Raw genomic sequence first — 14,577 nt, forward strand, 5'->3', positions numbered from 1 at the left:
ATCAAGTTCCCCATGGAGGCAGACATTTATGAGGCAGAGGTTATGGATGTTTTGTTACACTTGCCCAAGGATAAAAGTCGTGGCTGGGATGGTCTCGCCAATGAGTTCTTTGAGGTCTTTGCTACCCAATTGGCAAAACCATTGACGGCTATGTTTCAGTAGGTGTGGGAAACGGGGTTCATGCCTTCCTCATGGAAAGACGGACTTATTAAATTGCTTCCAAAAGTTCGTTCGCCGTCTATGTTGAAACATTGGCGATCAATTTCTTTGATGGGTTCTATGTATAAAATCTTTTTCAAACTAATGGCGAATCGGCTCCATAAGCATCTTCCTGCCCTGGTACATCCTCTCCAATATGGTTTCATTAAGGGCCGCAACATTCTGCATAATGTATCAAATGCGCAACTGGCTATTGATTATGCAAGGCATTCTAATCAGGAGGTGGTGCTGATTCAATTGGACTTGGAAAAGGCTTTTGATTATCTGGACTGGTCTTTCGTTGCACAACTTATGTCTACTATGGGCTTTGGTGCTCGGATGTCTCGTCTGATCTACACCATTAGTGCTGCGGCTTCTTCGCGAGTCATGCTGAATGGAGGTGTTACCCAGCCTTTTGTCCTTGCCCGCTCTGTGAGACAGGGTTGCCCTTTGAGTCCTCTCTTTTTTGCCCTTGCGACTCATCCAGTTCTTTTGATGTTATCTCATCTGGCAACTTCTTCGCAGTTGACTGGATTGGCTCTTCCTTCTGGATAGCACTTCATTGGTCAGTCCTTGGCTGATGACAGCTTTATGATTTTGCGTGCGGACAAGGATAATCTTCGTAAAGCATTAGATGTTTGGACTTTCTTTGGTCAGGCCTCTGGTCTTCGCATCAATGCTTTGAAATCAGCTATTCTCAGCTGCACGGAGTCGGATTTGCAGTCATTGGACTGGGAGGGAATGGTTGTTCCTCGTGGCTCCATTGTCAGGCATCTTAGGTACCCTTTGGGTGTTGATGTTCCGCCAAAGCAGCTCCTGGAGTGGATTTCACAGAAACTAGCAGCGAAATTTCTGTATTGGAAGTCACAGGCCTGGCCCTTCCATGTTTGCCTCAAAGTGGCTCAAACAATTATGTTACCAATGCTCACATATTTCTTGCCATTGCTGCCTTGGACTACTTCTGCATTGACTGCTCTTACGCAGCATATTCGTTTCATGTTATGGAAAAAGGATTCTTTGCATGCAGGCATTTCATGGATTTCTTGGTCGCGTGCATGTACCCCGAAACGCATGGGTGGTGGAGCTATCTTAGATGCCAAAACTCATATGCTAGCACTCCGTTGGTCTCTTTTTCGCGCCATGTGCTTGGATCATCACCCGTGGGTTGTTATAGCCCGTTATTTTCTTGAGGATCATGGGCTGCGGCATGGTAATATCCAAATTCGGGGCTCTTGGTGGCATGTTCTTAATGCAGATGCTCCGTTCTCTAGTCCTTCATCATCTCTGCTTGCCCATTTGGTATGTTCCTGGAGACTGGTCCTCCAGAAGGCTCAGTGGCATCCAACGGAGGACCGTTTAGTCACTAACTCCTTCCAACTGGAATTGTTGGCAGTCTCGCGGTTACTTTCTTGGGAAGGGAAACATGAGCTTAGGCCAAAATTTAACTGCATGGCACGTTTGGGCTTGACTTCAGTAGCAGATGCCACCCTGGCCAGTCGCAATGTGTTGATAGCATTTCGTACAGCCAAGAGACTTTTCAAGATCCCTCGTGGATACATGGATTTATGGGGACAGCTTTTGATGATCCTACAGCACAGACAACCCTTTCCTTCCCTTGCTTCGGATCGTCCATAGCAGGACTGGGACCTTGCAGGCCAGCTGAATTTGGAAAAGGCTTCAGCTAACTAGGTGTATCATCTTCTGATTAGAGATCATCAATGGCTGGTCACTAAAGCTAATACTCTATGGGGATTGCGTAAATCTTGGTCCTGGTGGAGGGTAACAGTGATGGAAGCCTGGTTGACCAAGATCCCTTTCAAATATAAGGTCTTTCTTTGGAGGGTAATGATTGGTGGTCTTACGCTGGCTTTAGCCCTTTCCAAGCGTCGCATCTCCAATGGCAACTGTTTCTTTTGCACCGCCAGTGTGGAATCAGCTCGTCATCGATTTATTTCTTGCCCTCTGGCTAAGAAAATATGGTCCTTCATGTCGGCAGTCTGGGGCGCGGTGGTCGGGTTCTCGCTACGCCTGTTTGATTGGGTTTTTGGGCAGCCCAAATACCCCACACCGACACAACCACATATGAAGATCTTGTTTCACTTTCTTAGATATCGGGGCTGTTGGCATAACTGGACCATTTGGAATGCTTTTATTTTTGATTCCGCCTCTAATGTTCAGGGACACATGGCTTGGCTTAAAGGTCTCTTACTCTGGCAGATAGATCTTATTCAGCTCTCTAACTTGCTCCCTCGGGAGGACTTACTTCCCTGGCATATGGCAATTTCCGCTGCGTCTTTGCCAAGACTTTTTGTAACTCTTGAGTTGTCTACTTCTTGTAGCGAGAGAGAGAGAGTTCTTGCACGCGATGGTGTAGAGCCACCGTGTATCTTGTAATCATGTAAACTTGTACTTTTTTCGTAATTAATACAATTACCTTTTACGAGAGAGAGAGAGAGAGAGAGAGAGAGAGAGAGAGAGAGAGAGAGAGAGAGAGAGAGAGAGAGAGAGAGAGAGAGAGAGAGAGGCTCTTGGCGACTCAGCTCTGGATAACAGCCCGTTCATGGATTGTGGGAAAGCTATCCTTCGTGCCTTCTTTGCATTCTGATTATTCTTGCCTTTTCCATTTTCTTAGATGGACTGCCTTGTGGCATATTTGGCGTACTTGGAGTGCCTTTATTTTTGATTCGGTTTTGGGCATCCATGGTCATGTGGCCCGTGTTCAAGGTTTAGTGCTATGGCAGATTTCTTCTATGATATCAGCTGACGTGGTTCTTCCTGACATTGCTGCCCCCCGGTTGGCTATTGTTCGCTCTACTCCAGCTGTGTGATTTTTTCTTTTTGTTACCTGATAGTCTTTTTTCTATTTCTTTGATGACCTGATGGTCTGATGTATATATTTACTACTTGATTCAATTATCTTCATGAAAAAGAAAGATATGAAATGATATATTAGCGTCTACAGAAGGCCAAAATCACCTATGAGACCATGAGTTACAATCATGTGTATGATGGTACAACTGTTTGGGCAAAATATGTAGCAGAGAGCAAAATAAGAAAGGAAACTAACTATGGCTATGTGTAAAACATAGAGCTCTAGTAACAATGAGCTCTAGATGGTACAATCTCATGTCGGTATGGAGGCCTAGCTCTAGCCCAAGCAATAATCCCCTGTATCTGCCTATGAAGGTTCGTTGGTGTCTGCGTTGAGGCCTAGGACGTCTAGAGTGGCTAAGTTGAATGGCCCGATCGATTAGTACTCCTTGTTTGTATGTGGAATGTGGCGGTGAGAGAGTCTCTCTTGTGCGTTGGGACTATAACTGTACTGAAGTCTCTTGAGTGCCCTTATAAAGGGCCTCAGTATCTTGGAGCAGATGAACTCTTGAGGCTTCTGTCACATTGTCGTTGTATCTCAAGGAGAAAGAGGCCAAGGCATTGCTGATTGGTAAAATCCATGACTCTGGATAGTGGTCCAAATCCGTCCCTTAAGAGACAGTGGAAATGGCCACGGATCTCATAATACATTGGGTAGCGGCAGATATAATACTGTGTCTTTGGCTCTAACTGGCATATTTGGCATATGCGCTCCTCTAGTGAGATGGATCTATATCTGCCAGTGTCTCAATCTCTAGCTGATGTGAGGAGGTGTGCAACTAGCCAATAGTACATATGATCCCATGGGAAAGGTGGGTGTCCATGTATCTCGGGCAAGCAATAAATCCATCATTTGTAGTACGAAGAAAATGCTCGTGGTAGAAAGCTATCTTTGTCCCTAGCTCTTGCCCTGGCATCAACCATGTCCGCCTGATATCCAAGTGGGTAAGATCCATCCTAATGATCCTGCGAATCTCTAATCTACGCAAATCAAGAGATGATGCATCAAGGGAGTACTGGAAGGGGGTTAACTTGTTCATGCTAAAGCCATGTAGCTTAAACCAGGCCGACATTTGTGCATTCCAACATGAAGTATCACCCTCTTTGGCAAGCTGCTTGTGGGGAGAGAGAGAGAGAGAGAGAGAGAGAGAGAGAGAGAGAGAGAGAGAGAGAGAGAGTGTGTGTGTGTGTGTGGGAGACCAAATAGGTGTAGCTCAATTGGTTAAGCTAAACATGTGGTGACTAGAAGGTCTTGGGTTCAACTCCCACATTCTGCATGGTCATTTAGTATAGGCATAGAAAAAAGAGATTTGACTAACCCTACTTATTTCTGTGTGAGGGTGCCTAAAAGAGGAATGGAAAACCCTGGCCACGCGAGCCAAGCCAAAAAAACTCAAAATGCTCAAACAAGAACCCTAAACTTGAGGCACTCTGCTGTACCCACTTAGTGGGCCCACAGATAGAGATAGCAAATGAAATTAATGGAATCCCTACAAGTTCTTTAACACCCTAAACTAAGAGCCTAGGAAGACGTAAGCTGATGCTTGTGATTTTTGAGCCTTGCTGAAGAAAAGCAGTACTCAAGGTTATGAGGAGCTGTTGTCCTCCTCCCTGCTGGCATGTGCCTCCTCGCCTCCAGCCCTTTCTGCCTCTTTTCTATGTTTTAGGGTTTTCACTCGTGAAACATAAAAAAAGCAGAAATGAATGATTGATGCAGTTGGGTTAACACTTTTCTGGAGACTAATGTGCTTTTCTGTACATGTTCATATTTCCAATACCCCTGGGGTTCAAACACAAATCACATGCAGTAATATTTCATGTAAATAGCACCATAAAAGTGAAAGCATATTATCCCTCATAAAGTTTATTTTACGTAGCTAGATTACGTCTTTGATCAAAGTAGCAAAGTTACAAACATACTAGCATTTTTGCCTTCTCATTTCATGCAACCTTTCTTCGACCCTCCCAGAGTGTTTTTTTTTGGGCTCCATCAGCAACACAAACATCGGTTTGCAGCCAAGGGCTTGTTAGAGTATAACATCAGAAACTTCCTGTGTGCATTGCTGATTGGCTATTGGAGTAGATAATGCTGTCATGTAATAGGGCTAGGAACGGTCGGTGGTGGTAACTACACATGGAGGTGGCCTTACAACATGTACATAGCTGAGCAGACTATAAGACGGATCCTAAGAGCAGCTTCTTTGAAGCAGTCACTGTGATCATCAGCAGAATCAGGTGGAGGCTAAGGCCACATCGAGTGACAGCCTTAAAACATGCAAAACTTTTGCCGTATGTACATGGTTGGTCAGATTGCTACTTCCCACTTATGATCATCAATACAACCATCTGTTGGTGGGGAAAACTCTTTGCATAAAAGCATTGTCCAACAACAGTTGTGTATAGTATGCCCTTATGTCATGGTCACTTTAATAGATAACCTGTCATTAGAAAACCATCTTTATTACCATGTAGCATTCATCAGTCTTCATGTTGAATACAACCAGTGTCATATTCCTGCATCTTGAAATCGGGTCTGAGAAAGTTAATAATGTGAATATTAAAGAGATTCTATTCAGTTGTGTGGATGGGGAAAGGAGATATGACTAGCATACCTGGGGGGTAAAGGTGAGAACACGAAACTATCTTGTGGATATTTGTTGAAATCTAGACGGTAGCATCTGCATTGGTTTTTAAAGTTCAAGTTAAGCTCTTAAAGCATTGGTTTGAAGCAAAAAATTGTATTCATTGTAGGGAGCTGCAGTCACTCATGCTCAACTAGGCGAGTTCTCAAAATCTGAAGCTGAGCTATTACAACTTGTTGAGGTACCAGTTGTCTCTTCTGGTTCTGATGTCCTAATAATTCATGTTATTTGTCTATGAACACATAATTTGCACTGGTCATGTGACTTGTTCCCATGTCTACTAACTTTCTGTTGGTGGTTAGAAGAAAATCCTGCAAGGTGTGTTTTTGAGCATGAACAATGATTATGGACTCAATAGCTGCTCACAAGACAGAAAAAGTTTGTCTCGATTACACCTAAAGGAAGAGTGTATGACTGAATGCTAGTGACTGATTTCTTGGAGACAGGGAATCAGACATGTAAACTTCCTAAATACAGAACCATGTGCAATGGACTTTTTGAAAAGGGATACCTGTTTATTGATAAGGAAGGACATTTCCTGTACCATGCAGAAGCTTGATGTGTGCTCTGGATCTCTCGGAATGAAGGTGTAATGCTGGTCAGCTTTGCAAAAGCTGCGAAACAGTGATATGTTCTTACAGAGAGTCCAGGAAAACCTCGTCCACAATGCCTACCATGCAGTAATTTCATCAGAGCATTGATGTGCTTTTGTTAGCACTGTAACTTGTTCATGAGGGGAATGGACTGCAGCACATGGTCCATCACTATTGATAGTCAGGCAAGAACTGCAGCCAGTTCTTGCTGGTCACATGATATCCTTCTTCAGGGACATAAACACTTCTACTAGTAGGCCACAACCTGTGAGGACCTCCTCCTCTCTGCATATTGAGAGTACTAAATTGATACTTACAGTAGAGCAGTGGACTTTGAACTTCAATCAGGCTCTTGTTGTAGAGATTGTGTTCTGATTTTCAACGTCCACACATTGTGGACCACTTGAAAATCAGGAGCTTTCACATAGGGATTATCAACATCTGTGCGGTCATGGAGATATGGGATAGAGTTGTGTGTGGGTCAATTATTGCGTGACATTTATGTAAGATGGATCCTTGAATTGTGGGAAGTGACATTTATGTAAGGTGAACCCTTGGATTGTTGGAAGTGACTTCAGTAATTGTGAGACTCAGGACAATCAGGTTAAAAGATGTGGCTTCAGTGCATTAAGGAGATGGAGCAGTAGGAGGCATTGTTTTTCTCAATCAGGACCGTTACTGGCAGCCAGGTGGTTGAACAAGCTTTATGTCGGGGATGAGGTTGCAGCTACAGTGGGCCAGTTGGAAAGCACCATTGTCTCTGATCTTACACAGTTCTTGCCAGATGCACCAGACCCACACTCTTATTGGATCTCTGACTTGGTTTTGGAGGGCAAGGAGATGAGATGGTGATCACAGACAGATAGAGAGTCAAGTCTCAAGGATCTTAGAGGTGGTGACACATTTGATCCAGTCAAGCAATGTTTGTGAGGTGGCCTCCAGGGTCATGCATGAAGGGATCACTTTGATTCAGCAGCTTTTGTAGAGAACCCTTTACAAGGATATCAAAGCCAGGACAGCCATTGGAACACACACAATAATTCAGCAATGTAGAAATCAGAAAGCAAAAGAATACAAGGGAGTTGGATTGCTCTTGCTTAGAGACATTGACACTAGATAGGCCCCAAACTTTGGTGCTCCTTGTGATTTTTCTTTATGTCGAAAAGAAACTCAGAGAGAACTGAATGACAGCAAAGCTGTCCCAGATTTAAGAAAATGCACAGGAAAATAATTAGACGGGCCAATAAGTAAATTGGCTAAGCAACTTCAATTCCCGAGTGTCTTTGCTTCATCCTTGATCATCAAATTGGCGTTCGGTACTATTAAACACTAGTTCTCTAATGTTACTAACTGACACTTATGGCTAAATGAATGACCTAGGCCAACAATTGGCATAAGATACCACCAAGTACATGTGCAATATAACTTATAGTAACTTTTGTCTTTGACCTCCCGTAATTTCTTGGAGCTTGGGCTCGTAAATTTACTCCAACTTACATGTGCAATATTTACTTAACCATGTGATTAAAATTTAATCCACATGCTAATACATGTCCTCGTGACAGTCGTTCCCTTTAAAATCCTTTCAATTGTCCTTGATTGCACTGCCAGATGCATCAGAAGCAAAAGAGTGGATTGGAATTTTCACAAGGTATCATAGTTAACACAACATTGCTCACTGCGGCTCAATCATTCCATATGCTCAACACATAGTGAAAATCACCAGTCAACATAATATAACATAAGACTCACAAGTAATCTCAAAAACATTGCCAGATTATCATTTTCTCATGAGCTTAACTCATTTGGCAAAACCAAACTATAGTATAGCATAAACTAATCATAAACCATGGCTAAAACCTCAATGGTATCATAACATATACTGCTGTTCACAAAACCAACTGGATACCGCTGAATATTAATGATCATACACTAAAAACCAGAATTTGTTAATTAGTCTCCGATGATCATCCATCAATGCAAATGTAAAGTTTTAGAGCTGTAGTGAAAACCATACCCATTTGCATACCAAACATAGTGACTAGTACATTAAATTGTGATCTCCAGGCAAACATACTGTAAGCTACAGTATCCTTAATGTATGCTCGATACATCCGAGATTCACTATATCTAGAGCTCTCCTATCATTGAGGAGCACAGGTACTAGCTCCCTCATGAGCATCAAGTAATACTCTAGATCCCTGCTCTGCTGAATATGATTTAGTCCGAACTAAAGTTGGCTCTAATTAGAAAGTATTAAGGTAAAGTTGCAACAATTGAGGATGGTCTTTCAAGTCATCATTCTCCATCCATTTAGCATCCATTGGTGAATAATTGTGAAACTTCACCAAACCTTATCCTTGATCTTCTGCTCTTTGTGTACCAAAATCTGCTATGATTTTGAACCTTACTTTTAGATTTATCATTTTTCTCAACCTTGGCCTCAGTGACATGTGGCTTGGCATCACCATTTTGAAATCCTGCATTCTTTCCATGCAACAATGTGGCACCCGTAGTAGCAGTTTCTATAAGCTGAGAGATACTGGAAGTAGTAGACTTAATGTAAAAATCTCAAATACCCTTTGGCAAACTACAAATATACTTCTCCGCTTACTCATGGAGAGGGGTATTGTGTGATAAGAAGTAAGCAATGCATGCCAAAACTTCTTATTATACTAATCCAAGTTCTTGCAATCTTTGGAATTCAATAGATTCCAAGCTGTCATAATGTTTACTTCAAAGGTAATTATCAACCAATTTGAAGAAACATTTGCTTGAACTGGACCCATGTGGTAGGTGATTTTCCTTGAATAAGAAGTGTAGAATACTACTGCAACGTATTTCCCTGAAAAAATGTGGTTGCCTTTCATATCTTAGATGCGTCTGTGAAGTTGCCTCCAGAGTAGGTTGCATTAAAATCTTGAATAAAAACAAGTACTTTCAGCCTATCTTGTGCACCACTGAAAGACTCAAACTTCACACTTTTGCCACCTTCATCATAGTCCTTCGGTGAATCTATGGGAGTCAAGTTATCATAAATAGGCTATTGCAAAAAGGGTGCATTTGCTGTATTCACATGATAACCAGCACTATTAGATGCTCCTATATGACCAGCAGTAAATCCTTGTGCTCCAATAGACCCTGGGGGTGTAGATACATATCCATATGGCCCGCTTTGTGCCCTAGGTATCATGCCTATGCTGCTGTACATGGGATTAGGCATTCCACTTGCGTTATGTGGATACATTGGGTGTTGTGAACCATGCATTGGCTGCTGCATACCGTAGGGATTTGAGCCATACATTCTCGTATATGGTGCCTCTTCAACCATAGCATGAAAAATGGTACCACTACCAAAGTATCCTTGCTGTCCCATGCTTGCATGTGCATAATAACCTTGTTGCCCATGTTCTCATGGATTGGCACTACCATGTTAGGCATGAAATTACACTTGTTGCCCCACGGGTATGAACTGTTTGTGGTCATTAGGCATTTTGGGCTCTTTCAAAGAAGGCTTAGGCATTTCCTTCGGTTCTTGTGGTTGTCTTGAAGTTGTAGAAGGTGTCTTCTTCTCTTTATCGTTGCTTTCCTTCCTTGTGGCATTCATGAATTGAGAAAATTGGGGATTCTTTGCCAATTCAACAAAAAGATTTACTGCTGTATGCATTTGATCCTTGAAGCTATCATCAAATTCTTCAGCCCCTTGCTAGTCATCAACCTCTTTATGCATTGAAGTGCCAACATTTGGGTCATTTCCCACATTTTCAGCTTGCTGTCCATTCTGAGAACTATGCCCAACATCGGTTATTGAATTTTCCTCTTTACCAGGTGATTGACCAAGGAGTGATACATCCTCTCCACTTGATCCCATATCACTATGTGAAGACATGCTTGCTGTAATTTACTGCTGAGAGCAATTTTAGCACTAATGTAATAGTTCCAAGCTGCAATTAAGTGCCATAGGCCGACTAATTCAAAGGATTTGATGGTATCCTTGCAATTGAACAGTGAAACTAGCCTTCCTTCCATGGATGGGTGATAATTCCCTGACTACAACTTAGTTACAGTAGCAACATTTATTACAAAACTAAAAAATGTAAATTAACTCACAATCTTGGACAATGGACACGATGTTGGCCCCAAAACTGGCATCCCTTTCGGTGCTTCTTGAACTTAATTGAAGGAGAAGTTGATGTACAATGGGATTTTCCCAATCCATTTCGGTATTCCAACTCCCCTTGTTGTCCAAAATAACTAGCAAGTCTTCAGTCTGATTTGCCCCTTGATTCGAGCAGTCAAATGGCCTTCATCCACTTTGATGATGGAAAATGTCCCAAATTCATTGATTTGCTTGTCTCTTGACTTGAATTTGACTGAAAACAGCTTCAGCCTTGTTAAATCCAAGTCTTGGAGCTTCCAAAATTTGGCACACTTCTTGAGGCTGTTGCTAAACCCTAAATTCTACTTGCAGATTAGGATTTACAGCAGAGAAATGTGAATTTGTCAGCCTTTGGTGATCTGAGTGTTGTAATCTTCAGAGTAAGGTTGTAGAAATGCTGGGAGATGAGAGAGAATGCGGAGGAGAGAGAAAATTTAGGCTTTCTTCACGAAAAACTGAAGAAAATCGGTCATTTACTGCTGTTGCCCTATCTCAACAGCTTGTAGATATTGTTGCCCGCTGTAGATTTGTCTTCTGTTGCCCCTGGCTGCCTCAGAAGGTTCTCCAATGGGTGTAGATCAGACCAGCAACATCTCCTCCCTCTCTCTTGTAGGTTGAATGCATTAAATGCCTCTCTCCAGTCTCTAAAGACGGTTTTCAGTCTTGCATGGGCATTTTTGCCAAGTGGTAGCCTTCTAAATACATTTCTAGTATTATCCATAATTAAATATAATTTTTCAATCTTTAAATACTAAAAATTAATCTAATAATTATTTCTGTGTAGAGAAATAGTTAGACTGGCCAATAAGTAAATTGGCTAGGTAACTTTCATTCTCGAGTGTCTCTGCTCCATCTTTGACTATCAGATTGGCATTAGGTACCATTAAACGTCAGTTCTCTACTGTCACCAATTGACACTTATGGCCAAATGAATGACTTAGGCCAACAACTAGCACCACATACCACCAAATACGTGTGCAGCATAACTTATAGTAACATTTGGCTTTGACATCTCGTAATTTCCTCGGATCCAGGGCTCGTAAATTTACTCTAATCCCAATTACACCACAAATGTGCAACATTTACTCAACCATGTGATTAAAAATTAGTCCATGTGTTACGTGAGGTTTCGAAAATACATGTCCTCATGATACTTTCCAAGAAGAAAGGTTGGTTTCATATGTTACTTTGTTTATTTAATTTTATGTTTACTAATTATATCACTATTAAACATGAGAATTGGACTTCAATGTTAGATTTCTCTATGTAATCATTGCCATTTAGCAAGGCTACATTTTCATGCCACGTCATCATACCGATAGGTGGCATAGTTATGGAAAACGACAATTTCCTAGAAAACTCATTTTTAAAAGAGTTGCCACTATTGTTTCTTTCACGTGTTTTCTAATGTCTAGCTAAAGCCTTGCTGAAAAATTTCTTTTATCTAATGTTTGTTGGTTGAATTTCTCACTACCTTTGTCAAGTTATGCTATTGTGCTTCTCAAATTTATGTCCTTTCACATTTGAAAAGTGAACTTTACACGTTTAGCATTTCCTAGTCATTTTTCATTTTGTAGGCTTGGTTTGTTCCTTTGTGGCATAGATGGCTATTGATGTCGCAACAAGGATGGCCATTGCTATCATTTCCATTGTACAAAAACATAGTGACCAGTACATTAATGATAGGAGGTTCCAAAGTGATATATCGGTAGCAAACAACACCTTGGATGAAGATGAAATGCATCAAGTGACAACTAGATATCTAAGCCTATGTGTATTGAAGGAGAAAAAGTGTTTCCCCTCTTGAGCATCAGGCGATGCTCCATATCCATGTGCTATCCAATCTAATTGAGCCACGATCAGGGTTGGCTCTAAGTGAAAAGCCCAAAGGTAAAGTTTTTTAGTTGCAATTGTATTTATGTGGTGCTGTCCCACATCAACATGATCTTCCATAGACCTTGCACTATGCAATGTGTGTCTCTTTGTTGAGGACAATGATTCCTCATCACTTGTGTCGTGTTTCCATTGTACATCTTGCTGAAATTTTTGAAAAATACTCTGCTGTTCATAGAGCACAGAACTCTAGAAAACATGTGCTCATTGACTATCATACTTGGAGTGCCATCTGAAAGCTTGGTTTTTGTAGAAATGCTTGTAGTTTGTCGTTTTAGGAGCAATCTCACATTCGCGGATGCCCTCTCCTTTCTAGATGATTGGGGCTTAAGCATTGGACGTGCTTCACAACGCAAATGAGCTACTTATTGGGCAAAATTTTCAAATGATCATTAAACATTAGAAAAACTGCACATTTTCTGGTTTCCTTGGAAATTGTACATTTTCTAAGTTTCTTTTGTGTTGTCCTTGTACCACATAGGTGGTACACATTTACATTGTATGCCCAATGTCAAATCCTTTACTACCGCTGAAACAGTTACTAGGTGAAGAGTTAGGGCTACCACAATTAGAGTTCGTACTTAACCAAAATTTTAAGTTCATTCCTCATTTGTTGTGACAATTTGAGAAAAAGATGGGTGAAAGAAAATAGAGAAGAGAGGAGAGATTTGAGAGGAGGTAGCTGAGAGAAGAGGACAAAGATAATAGCAATGAGAGTTCAAAGAGAAGAGAGCAAATGAAGTCCCACATTCCATGTGCACTTTATCTTTATCATCTTCCTCTTCACTAGTTGTTGTTCCACCTTGGAGACTCCTGCCTAGTTAGTTGGAAGATCCACCTGGCCCATCCAGTTGCTCTTGTAGGGTGTGGTGCTACTTCCCCACTAGAGGCTGCTACATGCCCATTGGCGGTTGCCACCTGCCCTTGAAGGTGCTGTTGTAAAAAGAAACTTGAACACAGAAGATAAACAAATGTACGACAAAACACAAAGTGCTAAGAGTAGAACTTGGAGGTGAAGAGTAACTTAGAGATAATGAAGAAGAAAGAACGAGAAATGAATAATATAATGCTCAATGCAATAAACACACCATGCAGAGTGAATACAAAACCTTGAACTCTCGTGTCTTTAAACAGACTGGGTAAAGATGAGCAGAAGAGTATGCAGTACACTAAACTTATTCCAAGTTGCAACAGGCAGCCTCCAAATAGTGACTAGCAGTTCTATAAATAGTAGTGTAGGCTGCACTTTCCCAAAAACATAGGACTGATGCTGAAAATGACTCATCTCATGAAAATGAAAGCACCTAGAGATAGAGAATGAGGAGGGTGGCAAATACAACTAGCAAATACAGGGCTGAACACACCTAACAACAGCTTGGATGATGACATGGCAGCTCTATGTGTGTGTGTGTCCTCCCAACATTAGGGTTTTGGCTTATGGGACATAGACGCTTTGCTAATTTAATGTTTTTGGGCTGCTTTAAAGAGTTAACTTTATGTTTTAACTTTGTAATGCATTTGTTTGCTCAACACCCCCTCTTGAGCCCAAAATTGGAACCCAAGAGGGATTGCAAAGCATAGCTCAGTCCATAATCCCCAAGGGTCTCCACCCAAAGCAACCAAGGCATTAGACAAAGGGTGCAAAGTGTACTTGTTAGTAGTTGCCCAATGGCTTATTAGGACCTGCAAAGAAAATTGCCACGGGGATGTGAAATTTTTGAGATGCTTTCCCCTTGCTAGTAACTTTTGATTAGTTTAATAATCAAATGTGCAATGTTCATGTTCAATATTCTCTCCAAAATCCAAACAAAGTTCATAAATCCTGTCAGTTATTCCTAGGGAGGTAAAAGGAGTATGAATACTCATACCCATCCTCCAGGCGCGCGCGCGCACAGAGGAAAAAAAACGCATTTGGAAAAACATGGCAATGTTTGTGTTTGTGGTTTGGTATCGGAGATTAATGAGGAGAGCAAATATACCTTACATTATGTTTAGATATAATATTTGATACACTAAAACAAGTTCTAATCTCCCCTTTCATAATTGTTTCTGAATACAGCAAACAAGGCCTAATAAGTGGATTTCCTGGATTTGAATATGTCAAAAATCTGCAATCAGAGATAATAGAATTTAATCAGGGGGTAGATTATAACTACCATAATCAGTCTTTTCAAAAGCAGTGGCTTTGGTTGGCAAGGGGTTCCAGTCATCTTACTATTGT

The 14,577-nt window shown here is 41.3% G+C and overlaps 1 protein-coding gene across 1 annotated transcript in view; it reads left to right on the forward strand.

Annotated features, from left to right (window-relative positions):
• LOC148041900 (Tetratricopeptide repeat (TPR)-like superfamily protein) overlaps nucleotides 1-14,577 on the forward strand; it is a 174,609-nt gene that overhangs the window by 71,052 nt on the left and 88,980 nt on the right. The window contains exon 9 of the mRNA XM_087683924.1: nucleotides 5,821-5,892. Coding sequence (XP_087540050.1) covers nucleotides 5,821-5,892 — 72 coding nt within the window. The remainder of the gene's footprint in view (nucleotides 1-5,820; nucleotides 5,893-14,577) is intronic.

This window comes from Lygodium microphyllum, chromosome 1 (genome assembly GCF_053477565.2).
Source record: "Lygodium microphyllum isolate KBCC chromosome 1, Lygodium_microphyllum_v1.1.10, whole genome shotgun sequence".
Lineage (NCBI taxonomy): Eukaryota > Viridiplantae > Streptophyta > Polypodiopsida > Schizaeales > Lygodiaceae > Lygodium > Lygodium microphyllum.